This window comes from Notothenia rossii (assembly GCF_949606895.1).
Source record: "Notothenia rossii genome assembly, chromosome: 9".
In the NCBI taxonomy this organism is placed as follows: Eukaryota; Metazoa; Chordata; class Actinopteri; order Perciformes; family Nototheniidae; genus Notothenia; species Notothenia rossii.
The window spans coordinates 11,923,076-11,937,534 of NC_136907.1; the positions used below are offsets into that span (position 1 = coordinate 11,923,076).

The following is a 14,459-nucleotide window of genomic DNA, read 5'->3' on the forward strand; positions in this document are numbered from 1 at the left end:
CTCTCACAGTGCCAAGGCATTTTTTATCATGGCTGGCCGTGGGTCAAACACGCTGGCAGTGCTCGTTTCATGCTCTTCCAATTAGACGACGTGAAACAAACTGAAGCTACAGCGTCCACTGTTTCACCCGTACAACTCGCACATCTCTATCAAGCATCATTTCTGAATTTGATCACTATATTGAACATGACTGCAGGGTGTTGGGTACAGAAAATACATCCAGCCATAGCTATATCAGTGTAAAGATTATAAAAATAAACAAGAGTTTGTCAAAGATCTTACATTGGTGATGTAAGGCTCGATAGCCTGAGCAGTCCTCTTCAGCAGAGCTTTGGCCAGGTCATATGCTTGTTTATTTAAATTCTAGACAGAAAGACAACAAGTGGTGAATAAAACATCAGCAGGGTAGATACCATGATCAGACAGATGAGAGAAACTATACACAATGTGAAAAAGTCCATCATTTTGTGGTATAAACTCAAAAGAATCCCATTAGCTTGCTTGTACCAGACAGATGTTTCAGCACAAACTCCTGAGCTGCGTTACCACCTACCGCCTGCAGGGGGCTCATTGAATTACAGGGAATGGAAAACGATACACTCACAACTCAGTTCAGAGTGTCAGGTACTGAGATGCTCTTTTTATCAGCACTTATTGTGTGACAATGCGTGTATACATGGATATATGTTGCTTTTTGTTGGATTGAGTACATGTGTATCTAAACATGGAGCAGATACCTTGTGAGCTGGCACCAGGTTGACCAACACAGTGTCCAACAGCTCTTGCGACACGGTGTCTCCCTCGCAGATGATGGAGCTCATCAGGTCCACCATATGCATGTGCACTTTCTGGTTGTGTCCGTTGCTAGGGAAACAAGGCAAGAGATTGACCAAGGTCAAGATTGGCTTCATTGCATGACTTTCAAATATAATATTCCACAATCCTATTCAGGCAGAAACTGAAATAGAGTGGCTTTAGTGAAATGTCAGATATTTCTCTGTGGTTTTCAGCGTTCACATTTGCTCTGCTGACAACAGGCGTTTTGTAGGTTTCATGCGTTTCCTTTGCTGCATCTCATCTTGAAAACAAACTGTCCTCACACAAACAGACTGCGAAGCACTGATAACACAGAGAGTGGGTGTACTGGTTTATAATGATCTGCATTACAGCAGGAAGGCAATTATTACCTAGATTTGTATCTCAGAGACTGCTTTCCTCAACACCGCCAGGCATTACTAGTCTCATTACCTCCTGTTTACTCTGTCATACACCCCCTCCCAACCCCAAACATATTAGGACTGCATTCCCCTACATCTTCTGGCTCACTGCAAACATTTTAAGCAGAGCTGTATATATATATCTATATCATCAAAAAAAGCCTTGTGTTGGCACAACTTTGACACAAACACAAGCACAATGTTGCTCCAATGGCAAAGAGCCAAGCTCTGTACTGCAGAATTTCGCCCTCAAGGTTGTGCACAGCAGAGTGAAATTGAGAGCAGAGTAAAGAGGGGAGAGGAGGGCAATCAAAGGGAAACAACCGGACGGGTAATTTGCTGTTTCATTATTTTTGCAGTAGAGACACATTTAAGGTTCCAGATGGTGCTGTAAGGGCTCATCTCTGAGTTTAAGGACTACCGGAGCAAATAAGGAGGGAATGTGAAACCCAAATACTAACAATCCAGCTGAGATGGGCTTTTATAAAAACGACTTACTTGATGACCTGGAAGAGTGTTCTGTAAAGCTGGGTGAAAATCTCATTGCTGTCTTCGAGCTCAAAGCAGATGTTGTAGGACTTCACCCATGCTATGTTCTGAACAAAAAGAGAGGAGGCAATGCAATGTTAGTGACAACGCAATTCACAATACACATGCAAACTATTAAGGAGAAAGAAGAACAGGGTCATTTCCTTTAAGTCATTTTCTGCTTTGTTTTTGGTATCAACCGACTTGTGAGAGAAATATCTGTCTCTTTAGCTCCTAAATGCCTGATTTGATGTTCACCTGCTAGCCGCTGACTGTGTTTAAAGCAACAGATTCAGGTAATGCAACTCCTAAGTTAGCATTCATTATGCTGTCGGTTTTCAAGTAGTATAATGCTACCTTGTTTAGTTTCCAATAAGCTTTAGATTTAAACAACTTATTAAATAAACCCCTTCATGGCTAATTATTTTTGATTTCTCTGGTGTTGCAAAAAATACATAATTAAACCTGCCAGTCCCAAAATTGCTCCTGAATATCCAAGTATAACCCTTTTATAAAACTTTTTAAATGACAAAAGATATATTTATTTTCACCAGGGGGCAAAACTCTCATTAAAGGAACCAGAGCAAATTAAAAACACACCATTAAGCATGAAAACCCAAACCATTCTTAAAAGAATAATAAAAAGACTGAGACACTTAGGCTTGTAATTTTTTAGGATGCATTCAATATTTATTATTATCTATTTTAAGTCATTCCTACTGAGAGTGTGCACGGCGTGTCACTGCTTCCTGATTTATTTCTCTACACTCGCCCTCAGCATCATTTATTTACGATACAGTTACATAAGGTCTTGAATAAACACATGAATTAGTAAATGTATTCAGAAGACCAAAGGTCAAATACTTTGCTAAATTCACAGATTATCTAAACAACTAGCAATGCTTATTTGGAAAAATTAACAAGTCATATACTCCAGCACAGGTTGTCACGTTAATCTTATGGGTAGGGATGCACCGAATATTCGTCCACCGAAAATTATCGGCCGAAAATGGTTAAAAAGCTTTCAAAAAGGTCCTTTACAGACAAGTTTTAAGACATAAAGCTACTCTAAGCTATTTTTTAAATGTTCCACCTTTATTCTCCATGTAGATCGTCAGCGTCTGTTCGAGTGACTACCACCCTAAAAAGTTTACTCTTTAAAATCCAACAAACAAAGTGATTGAGATCATTGCATTTTAATTAGTTATACCAAGAGATACTTTTCTAAAAGCACTATGGGTGATTCTAAAAGGATACAGACTAGATAAGGAGCATCAATACTGCATTGGAAAATGTGACAGGAAGTATATGTATATATGTATATGATGTATTTGTTGTAAATGTGTATCTACACGCTTTACGTGCATGTAGGCGTGTGCGTGAGAGAATAATTGGGGGGGGGGGGTCTGTTTTAAAAATGTTTATAAAAATCTTAAATGACACAACAACAAAAAAATCCTGCATTGGACTCGTAGCCCGACCACTGATCCACACACACCGTCACATACCTCAAGCAGGTAGAAGTATCTGTTGAACTGAGCGCTTTTCGTGTCCTCCAGTCCTTTGAGCTGCCTGGTGATGAACATGAAAATGTCCTGGAGACAACAAAGAAACATGTATTTGGTTACTGAATGCTGATTAGTGCCTGTCAAATAAACAGGTTGTGTTTAGAAGCTCAATAAAAAGGTGTTTCAAGTTTCCAGCCAAATGCTGATCAAATTTCAGGCCAACTTCCAAGTTGGCAAATAAAAATACAAATCTACCGGTCAGTAAGGTTAAGGTGGATACTCCAGAGAAAATGCAACAGGAAAACATAATTCAAACAGTGAGAGACTAATCCTAGTGGATCCTGATTCGCTGGAGCTAAATGTTCATGGTCTTGCCTTTAGTTTATCGGGGGAGGTGTAGGGCGCCTCGGGGGCGTAGATCCTGAATATGTCTGCCAGGCAGCAGGCTACCAGCAGACGCACGTCCTTGTCAGGATGCTTGAGGAAGAAGTCTGAGGCCAGGTGGAGGGCCAGGTTCAGGTACAGCTCCTTCTCTTCCTCAGAGTCCTGGTCCATGTCCATGAAGGTCTTCACAACCATCTAGAAGAGCGTGGGGGGGAGGCTGGAGGTTAGTGGCTGGGTTGGATAACTAGCTAGATTAGTTTTCGACTAACTTAAGTTTGCAATAAATAGGTTTTATGTCCCTCCTATAATTAAATGTGTTCCTTTGCACCAAATAATACATCTTTTAATAATGCATGAGCTGTCGTAACCTAATACATTCGGACAAGTTAAACATAGAAGAGACAGTACAACTTTTAAAATCTTTGAAATGTAAAAACATAAATATTAATACAATATTTAACAACAAAATCCTGTTCTAAAAACATGAAAGCCAATATGTCAATAACACTTAGATACTTCTGAGAATCCCCTGATCTGAGCACACAGTAAACAGAGGAGCCGGCTGCTGCAGACACTGACCTTGAGCCTACGGACCATTTCCTCTTTGGAGATTTTGTCAGAGATCTCCTTGACCCCCGGGGGGTAGGTCACCTTCCCATCTGTGACTCGAGCTTTAGAGTGAGCCATCTCTTTAGCTCTCACTGCCTGGGGAGAGAGAAAGCAACATTTGTAAAGAATTAGAGGAGAGACAGAAAGAAGGTTAGACGGAGAACAAAGAGAAAGGGACTAAAAACAATAAACCTTGAAGAATTGCTGAACCTCAACCGAATAACAAAAAGTAAGAAGGCGGCACATTGCCTACTATTTTGAACCCGAGGCAAACCTTTTTAATACTTCAAGGCTGCGACAGAAAGCTGCAATAGAGACTCGTGAAATATTCAGCGAGGTATTCACAGCACACTAATAGCTTTCTACAAGCTGAATCAGGGATGAAATTGCTGTATTCAGAGACCAGGCTGACTTTTCACCGGAGCTGCTGCTACCATTGTGTTCAACATTTCAGGGCAGCGGCTGTAGCCTGTCACGGATCACACCAAATTCATATTTACGACATTCACAAGACGCAAAATCAGCTATGACTTTCAATGAAGTACATCACTAATGGGTAAATCAGCCATGTTGCACTTTTAGCTGCTCTTTGGCAACAATACCAAACTGTCCCCTCTCTCTCTTGCCAGTAGCTCTCTTCCATTAAAGATATTAAAGAGGCAGCAATGTGTCCATTAGGGCTGAACGATTCATCGATTTTAAATTGAAATTTGAAATGATGCGATTTTTCTTTAACATTTTTGTTCTTCTTGTGTGTAAGTCATCCACACCAATCAGAAGTGCTGTGCTCCACATGTACCAGCCATTGATAACCAATCAGAAGTGGCCCATGATAGAAGGTGATAGACAGATTGATCCAATCACCTGCCAAGTATTTTTGAAAGTGCCTGCCTTTTCCAAATGGCTTCCAATTGAGCTTTCCGAGATGGTTTGGTGAAACAAACCACCTGAGTCAGGTTAGTAATGCTCCATCACATGTTTTACATCTCTTACACGGTGAATCTTAAACTGAAGCTTGACTTTAAAGCAACCCAACGGAAGTTTCATGTTAGTTTAGTTCTTTCACTCGTAGCTCGGGCTGCGGGGGTGCTAGAGACGGGAGCACGTTGATACGACCTTCCTAGCCAGAGATATGGCCGCATTTTACAATAAACTTCTGTTGGGTCGCTTAAAAACAAATATCGCAAATCGAATCGCAATATCTGTCAGAAAAATCGTGATAAGATTATTTCCCCAAATCGTGGAACCCTAGTATCCATCCGGGAATATGACTGTTTTAGCTTCTTTAAAGTCCTTATCTTACATTAAAAACTTTTTTTGGCAGTTGATTTCTGGGGGGTGTATGCAACAGATAGTCAATGTATGTTTCTTTATTTCATACTGAATAATATGTAAAAAAAGGAAAAATATTAGGTCCAATAAAAAAACTTTGCTTCTGGAAGCAGGCCATTTCGTGACGTCACGTGTGGTTCCCGGCTGCCGCTGTCTGGCTCCCTGCTGCCGTCCGGATCGCACAAATCGCTCCCATTTCTCCCGTAAAACCTTCTCTTTCGGGAACAAATGAACGGTAAAACCATCCCGATTGGTGTTGCTACACCCGCCAACGACACACCTCTTCACCATGATCCGGAAAAAACAAGACAAACTCGGAGATAAACACTGATACACAAAGTTGACATGCGGCTATACCAGCAATGCTACACTGTGTGATGCTGGGACGGGCTGAACTCACCAGGATTCGCGGAACCACACGTGACGTCACGACACAGCACCAAGCAGCGGCAAGTTTGAATCCAGACTTTTCTGGATACCTCTGAATTTGACCCATTTTCCCGATATTAACAAGTGATTTACAGCGAATAGGAAACGATATTCGATCTATATCACGTGTTACTGGAATAAGACCCAACAAGTTAATGCATTTTGAAACAGTTCTATGATCTTTCAGCTAAAGTAAATTACGCAAGATAAGGACTTTAACTTACGTCAGCCAAATTAAAGCATGACTCAGAGTTCATGATTATACAAATGTCTGCTTATTGAATTTGCAGTGCAATGATTAAAATACAACGTTACAGTGGGGGTTACAAAAATATCTAAAGCATTTAATACATTAGTGCATCATTCACAGCAACCGATCTAGAAGTCAACAACTCGCCAAAGAGTTTTGAGTACAACAGAGGGAGGTAAGCCTGCTGAATGTAGTCTGATCAATAAATTAAAAGTACACAATCCAAAGATGACCTCAGAAATAGCTCCTTATTCCAATTTCTAAAATATCTGCATTTGCAGAAACAACAATTTCTTCCAGCCTCATGTCTTGTTCTCTTTTTCTGCTTGTTTACTTAACTTCTTATGCCTACGCATAGTGCTGTGTACCTGGACTCACATTCAGGCTCAGGTCCGGACTCAAGTCCAGAGGTTCAGGTCCAGGTCCGGACTTATAAGTCCGGACTTGTGTCAAGTTGTGTGAGTAACTAAAGTGAACTTATTGTGAGCTAATTATCAATTGAAAATAAACTCATAATCAACTCAAATTCAAACTCGTCAGGTTTATTGTGCCCCCTTCCAACTTGTGTCTACACCATGTCTTTTCTAGAACTCTACATGTGTTACTAACTACACAACACAACTACATACATAGTGATGTACATACAAGACTCAATATGCAAGAGTACAAGTCTATGTGTTCTTGTTCAAGAACAACAGCATATTGACATTATGTGAAGTGTTGCTCTTTCGGCAGACACTATATCACCATACATACAAAGGAGTTAGCTTAGCTACACTACCATATGTGGCAACCAGCATCCCACGCTGTCAGTGTCCACTATGTCTAAGCCAGCTTCCCTTGACGTCACACAGATCTCGCGAGCAGTTGCGATATTTTGCGAGACTTCGTGAGTTCAGTAATGGCTGGCATATCAGAAGCCAAAACAATGTTTTTCGTCTTTTCTCAGCGCAAATTTCTCGATCTATGGAAGGTTTTAGATGGTTTAGAACACAAAGGAGAATATACGTAAGTACCGGTTCCTGACGTTCCGGTTTTAACCGGACTTGAACCGAAACTTTTTACAAGTCCAGTACCGGTTCGGCGTACCGGTACGCAGCACTACCTACGCATATGTTTGTTGTGACCCTAAAAGGATCATGTAACCAATTATCATCTACCTCACTTTTGATTGAATCAACCATTTAATGCAGCTTAAAATAACTCACAGTAGACATTGCGCAAACCAACGTTTCCACCAGGGGGGTGTCTTGCCGAATTCGAGAGAAGATCGAGTTTTTATCGCTTGAAATGATGAAATGGAAAAAGGACAAGGAAATCCCTCTGTTGGAGGGGCAAAGGAGTCTGGTGGGATTATTTTCGCCGCCAGCAAAGCGTGTTCCTGTGACGGAAAGTGTACTGCCGGTGTAGGTACGAGATGTGCACGGCCTACCAGATCAGCACGGGGTCCGTTACGCTTACTAATGACGTCACGGATTGGCTGTACGGCAAACCAAGGAGACATTTTACATGGCCAAATTCCGCAAAGAATATTAACAGGGATGCAAACTCATCAGGTATGAAAAAGGTGACAAGGATCCGAGCCCCCCGACCCCACGGAATATCGGCTTTAAAATGAGGAATAACAGAGAATTTTAGCGGTCAGAACAACTAAAGCAGCAGTGTTAATAATAACAGAAACGTTAAAGCGTCACATCTAATATATAAAAGCATTTATTTTAATTGTGTAGCAGTCAGTTTATAATTTTGGCAGCACTGTTGAGCATTTAGAAAATGTATTTGTATGCCTCTGTTCAAGGCTTAGTCTTTCTATCTTTATAGCCACTGGTGTAAAGTAACCAAGTTCATAAACTCAAGTACTGTACTTGGGTGAAATGTTGACATTCTTTTGACTTAACTTAAGTATTTCAATGTTTTGCTACTTTGTTATTTCACTCCTCTACAGTTCAGAGGTAAAAGGTGTACTTTTCCTCCACTCCATGTATTTAATACCTTTAGTTACTTTACAGATGTGGATGAATGATGTGAAATATAATCAAGTGTTAAATCAGACTTTAGTTCCACCTGGAGTAAATTCACAAGCTACCCTGCAGTATACAGTCATTCAAACTAGCTGCTCCTTTACCAGCTTTGAGAACACTTTCATGATCAATCATTATAAAAAATATCATATCTATTATTCTGAAATGGACCAATCTGCACAATGACTACTTTTACTGTCGCTACTTTCACTATATTTTGATGATAATACTTTTTTACTTGAGAAACATTTTGAATGCAGTACTTTTACTGTAACAAAGTATTCCTACACTCTGGTACTTCTACTTTTACTCTAGTGCAAGACCTGAGTACTTCTACTTTTAATCAAGTACAAGATCTGTGTGCTTCTACTTCTACTCAAGTACAAGACCTGAGTACTTCTACTTCTACTCAAGTACAAGACCTGAGTACTTCTACTTTTACTCAAGTACAAGATCTGAGTACGTCTACTTTTACTCAAGTACAAGATCTGAGTACTTCTACTTTTAATCAAGTACAAGATCTGGGTACTTCTACTCTGGTACAATATCTGAGTACTTCTACTTTTAATCAAGTACAAGATCTGAGTACTTCTACTTTTACTCTAGTACAAGATCAAAGCACTTCTACTTTTACTCAAGTACAAGATCTATACTTATACCACCTCCGTTTATAGCCTATGAAAAAAACTATTAAAAAACGAAGGCTAAAGCTAACGTTAGCAGATAGTGACAATGTATGCTAGTTAGCTACCTCAACAATAATATTGCGACAGAAAAACTTTTCAGTGCACATCACGCTCTGCCGCTCCGACAGGGAGCTCTGCTCTGAACACCTGAACGGCCCGTTCTAACAGCTGTTCACCAGCGGTCCAGTTCTGTGCCACAGTGACTCCGGACCACACAGTTAATATTAAAGAACGCCCCCGTAGTAGCTGCTGAAGCTAGACCATCATCGCGGAGCAGATTATTATACATCCATGAGCAGAGCCGACAGGCAGGAAGACTCGAGCACACACTTCATTATAATGTATAAAAAAAGATGTGTGTCATGATGGCACATAACAGCTCGCGGTTGCAGATTACTCCGGGTCCCAGACCCCCCCCATACCCCAAATATATTTTTATTGCAGATCTACATGAATCACACAAACGACCTATTTTGGATTCAAACCGGCGAATTTCGCTGAAAGGTGACAAGTTTGCATCCCTGATTAAAAAATAACAATCGACAGTGGATGTGTGTTAGTGGAACTGTGTCAGGAAAGTGAAGTGTTAATTGAGTAATGTTAAAGGTGACATGTCATGCTTTTCCGGTTATTACCCGTCCCCTTGTGTGTTATGAAGGTTTTTCTGCATGTAAACGGTGTGCAGAGTCAAAACCCTTAAAGTACACCCTGTAGCGAGTAAAACTCTAACACAGAAAATACCTCCCCAAAACGCCTCGTTGGTGAAACGTCATCATCCATTTGATTCTTCCGGGAACATGCTTACGAAAGCACGTACCCGGAACTAAATGGGCCAATCCGTGGAGCCGTTACGTTACGTCCGCGGAGCCGTTACGTTAAGCCCCCGCTGATTGGTCCAAATTGACCAATCCACACACACACACTCAGTGCAAGCAGAGTGCTGATTTCTGCTCCCTGGCTGCAGGCTGATAACAGACAGTTGGGATCCCGGCGAAATTCTCTCTGCAGACCCATTCTCACAGCGTTTATCAACCTTTTTCTTACTCAATATCAAGCCACACTTATTGTTTTTATTTCAGCTGTGACTTTGTGTGTGATCAGGTTGAGTTTGGCTGTGTATCGCTAAACAAGGAAATCACACCTCCACGGAGCTCAGCGCGATTTACAACGTACCGACCAATCAGCACACTGGGCTCACAAGGGGGGGGGGGGGCCATTTAGTGAAGAAAGTGGATACTGCTGAATACACATACTTTACAGAGATGCTGTATGAGAAACCAATGTGAGTTTGGAAAATTGCACAATATTTTTCTATTTTAGTATACCTCAACAATGGAATTATGATCAGTGGAAATGGCCATGACACCTCTCCTTTAATGAAGAACTGGAATGCATCAAATTGAAAGTTAATATGTAGCATATCCCTCCGAAATATGGTCGTAGAGTTTACTGATGATTTAGAATGTATTTAAATGACTCAACGTAAGAGCTTGTGCCTCTTCGGGGGGTGCCCGAAACTTTATTCTTTACTTTCTCCATCTTTATATGTAGAAGATATCAGATACCGTCATGTTGTTTCCATAGCAACAACAACTTCCTGTCAACAGCGTAAACTCGCTTTCAAAAAAAGCATCTAAATAAAACAGGAAGTTAACCCAAATTAAATTTAAGACATACCAGGGTTTCCGTTAGCCGGTAATTACCGTTTTTTAGCTGGTAAAATTGAATAAAAACCGGTAAATTCAAAACCTGCCGGTCAAAATGTCCGATGCTCCGATCGATTGGCCGCCGATCATTATCGGCCGATATTCACTCTTAATAGTTTGATCTGTGCTCTTTATAAAGTTTATGTCTATATCGATCTGATCGATATGGACATAAACGCCCCGCCCACTGTTTAGCGCGTCGCATGAGAAACTGACAGGCTGTCAGGAGAGCGGGAGGGAGAGGGGAAACGAGAAGATCCGTTTCTCCCGAGTTATTATTCAAAGTTAATGTAAACTTTTGAATAATGTACTTCATCTACTACAAGTAGTTTCTTTGAATGTAATAATTATGTTGTTTGTGGAATCATTTATTGAAAAATCTGAATTTTTCAATCTGTTACGATTATAAACTGAAGCAATATAAAAATGAGCCCCATTAACTGAGTTTTAAACATCAGCATATCCGGTCCTAGTCCGGTAATTACCTGCTAACGGAAACTCTGCTACACAACTCTTATTATTATTATTGAAACATGACCGGTAAGTTTCAAATTTGTCCGTTAAAATAAATTCTGTTCGGACATTTGACCGGCGAGAAAATATCCTAGCGGAAACCCTGATATATACAACTGCAACGAAAGTAACAAAAACAATGTAATATCCTTTTCAGTTTCACAGAACACAAATTGGGTTATTTACATAATATGTTTACATGATTTTGTTGTACAATAAAACAACCAGAGAAGCGATCTGCAAGGAAACACCGTGTCCTCATGCTCCTGTTTCACCTGCTAAATACAGGTATCATCACTGCTACTGTGGTCATATCGGGGACCCGTAACATTTACAATAGTTGAGATGTGAAGGGGGTTATGTTTTTTGTCAGTGTTCTGGGTTCCTGCAGTTTTTTGAACAGACACGTTCAGAGGATGAAGCTGTTAACGTGCTGCTACCATAAACTGGCTGTAGCCCACAAACTGAAATAGAATGATCAAGTTATAGTAAATAATAACAAAACTCCAGTGTTATAATTCCATACTCATAAATAAAATGACATGCAAATAAAATGTTCTTGGCTGTGGACTTGTACTCTACATAATTATGTTGAGCTCATGGTAATCTAATTCAATAAACAATAACTGCAATGAACAGAGAGCATTTTTTGACTCAGAAAATGATCGGATATGGTGTAATATTGGTAAATGATTCTGTGTTGAAAAATGTATATCTTTAAAAACTGCGTTGGTGTATGATCAAATTTGATTTCTAAAGGAAATAAATTCACAGTTATTGTCAAACAGAAGTTAAATCCATTTCTCGCTTATTCAAATAATGTATCTCACCATATTCATATTTAAATGATCGGGAAATTACATTGTAGTGATAATAAATCACCTCCCTCGTTCAGATTAATGTCGATTGTTATTTTTTAATATTCTTTGCTGAATTTGGCCGTGTAAAATGTCCTCTCGGGTTGCTGTACAGCCAATGCGTGACGTCATTAGTAAGCATAACGGACCCCGTGCTGATCTGATAGGCCGTGCACATATAGGCTGCTTCTCACTTTGGTTAAATTAAATCCTTGCGTCCCTCACTTGCGTCGTTTCCCTGCGTTTAGTTCCTCCCACCAGGGAAGCATGGAGAGACGCAAGGAAACCACGAGAAGCAGGGAAATTAGTTTTAAGAGCAATGGGACGTCCTTTCCTCCGGAGCGTCACGTGAAGCGACGTCCGTTTGTGATGACTCCGCACAGCTGATCGTCACCCTCGCCACACATTTACCGAAATAAACATTTGTATCATCTTTTGTAGACCCAAATATATTAAATAAAATAAGAACTAATTCTCAAAAAAGATAAACGCCATTCTTAAAATGTATAAACGAACAATAGTTTGATTAATATTGATTAGAGTGCACAAAATAAATAAAATAATTACGAGAAGGAAAAATAGATGTTATCTATCAAAACCCAGTTAGATTAACATACATTGGATTGCACACTTTGTTTGTGTGGATATGTAGCACATTAAAATTTTAAATAGCACCTAATGACTGACAATGGAAATGTAAAACGAAAAAAGCGATCATGCAAATGTTTCCAATAAATGAATAAAATGATTTTGACCACTCTGTTCTTCAGATATATCACATGTAACTAAATTATACATTAATTGAAACAAAACAGTATAAACTGAGGAGTGATTTTCAGGTGTTTTCTTCATTCCGCTGGTAAACTGCTCTCATGTCAAGAAGCAACAGATCAGTGCATGCGCTGCATCGTCCAATCAGTGAGAAATTCACAGTAACGGCCCCTACACACGGCGGCGTGCGTTGCCGCTTCAACGCTTCTGCCCATTCACTTTGAATGCGGTGACGTCACGATTTGCCGAACTGCATTGTGGGAGCAAAGTGTAGCTTCTCTCGCGGTGCTCGCTGCAAAAGTAGAGCAATGTTCTACTTTTGAAGCCTCGACGGAGGCGTCAGCCATTCGAATCATATGCCAGTACAAGCTCTAGCCAATCAAACCGGGTGCTTGTGTGTCTGGGGCGGGAGATTCATGCGATTGGTTGTTGGTTGAGTTTCAGCCCCCCCCCCCCCGCCAGCAAGCGACAACGCACGCCGCCGTGTGTAGGGGCCGTAAGGGGGCGGGGCGAGTGTCTGAGGATTTCACCGGAGGATGGTTCGGTAGTTCCTCGACTATCGCTCCTCCGGCACAAATAAGGCCACTGGGACGCTACTCAAGATGGCGCAGACAAATCAACTTCCGGTGATACCGAGACCGAGGAACGAGGAATTGAGAAATAACCGAAGTGAGACGCAGCCATGGCACCTACACTGGCGAGCCTTCACGGGAGGTGCTAGTGGAGCACGCGCGTAAACTGCGAGCGCCACCTTGCAGCGGCAAAACTGAGACTCTGTGGTAAATGGAAGAGCCGTTTAGTAGCCGAAAGAGCCGGCTCTTCTTATGGCATATTTCCATAGCAGGGCCTCGCTTGGCTTAGTACGGTATATGCTTTCACACCAAGGCTTTTCCTGTTCTAGCTCCGTGCTAGAGCTTTTCTGGTTCGGAACCGGTTCTTCAGTTCAGCTCCCGCTCTGTTCCCACCGCTCAGAGCCCGACTGGTGCTGCGTCATTGCGTCATGACGTAACCGTTTGCGTGCCTGCTTCATAAAGCCAAACCTGGAACCGCGTTGGTGCGAAAGGGCATTAGTTAGGCCATGTTAGGCAGGGCTCGACATTAAGGGCTGCCCGATGACCCGGGGCCATCTAGTATTTAGCTCGGGCAATGAAACCTCACCTGCTGGTTGCCCGATCGGGCAATCTATTATGCCAGTATCATGCAGCTCGCGGATCCAGTAATGAGTGACCCGACAGTAAAACTAAAACACATCTATAACTAGTTACGGTAGTTTGAGAGGTAATTAAAATAGCTACGTGTGATATTCTAACCTGAAGTGTGTGTTTTATCCGCTCACCGCTGCATGTGATCATGCAGAGCTGCATGTCGACTCGTCAGCAGCAGCTGATATCTCTCTCCCGTCAGATTAGACTTCACTCGCGTCTATGTCCATATCGATCAGATCTCGCTAGTTCTAGCTAATGATAGGACTACCTGCTTATTAAAAGACACCTAAACAATAAGTATCGCTATGCAACTGGGTGAGGCCACAAAGTATAGCGCAGCATAATGCATTTGTTTACATGCCCACCGGAACCCCGAGGCATTACCAACAGATCAACGCACAATCAACCCATACAGGACATCTCTTTCTCCACATTACGTGTTA

The 14,459-nt window shown here is 41.2% G+C and overlaps 1 protein-coding gene across 1 annotated transcript in view; it reads right to left on the reverse strand.

Moving 5' to 3' along the window:
* LOC307018495 (sister chromatid cohesion protein PDS5 homolog B-like) overlaps positions 1-14,459 on the reverse strand; it is a 41,453-nt gene that overhangs the window by 18,346 nt on the left and 8,648 nt on the right. The window contains 6 exon segments of the mRNA XM_079648746.1: positions 283-363; positions 738-864; positions 1,716-1,813; positions 3,254-3,340; positions 3,629-3,832; positions 4,217-4,342. Coding sequence (XP_079504872.1) covers positions 283-363; positions 738-864; positions 1,716-1,813; positions 3,254-3,340; positions 3,629-3,832; positions 4,217-4,324 — 705 coding nt within the window. The 5' untranslated portion in view covers positions 4,325-4,342.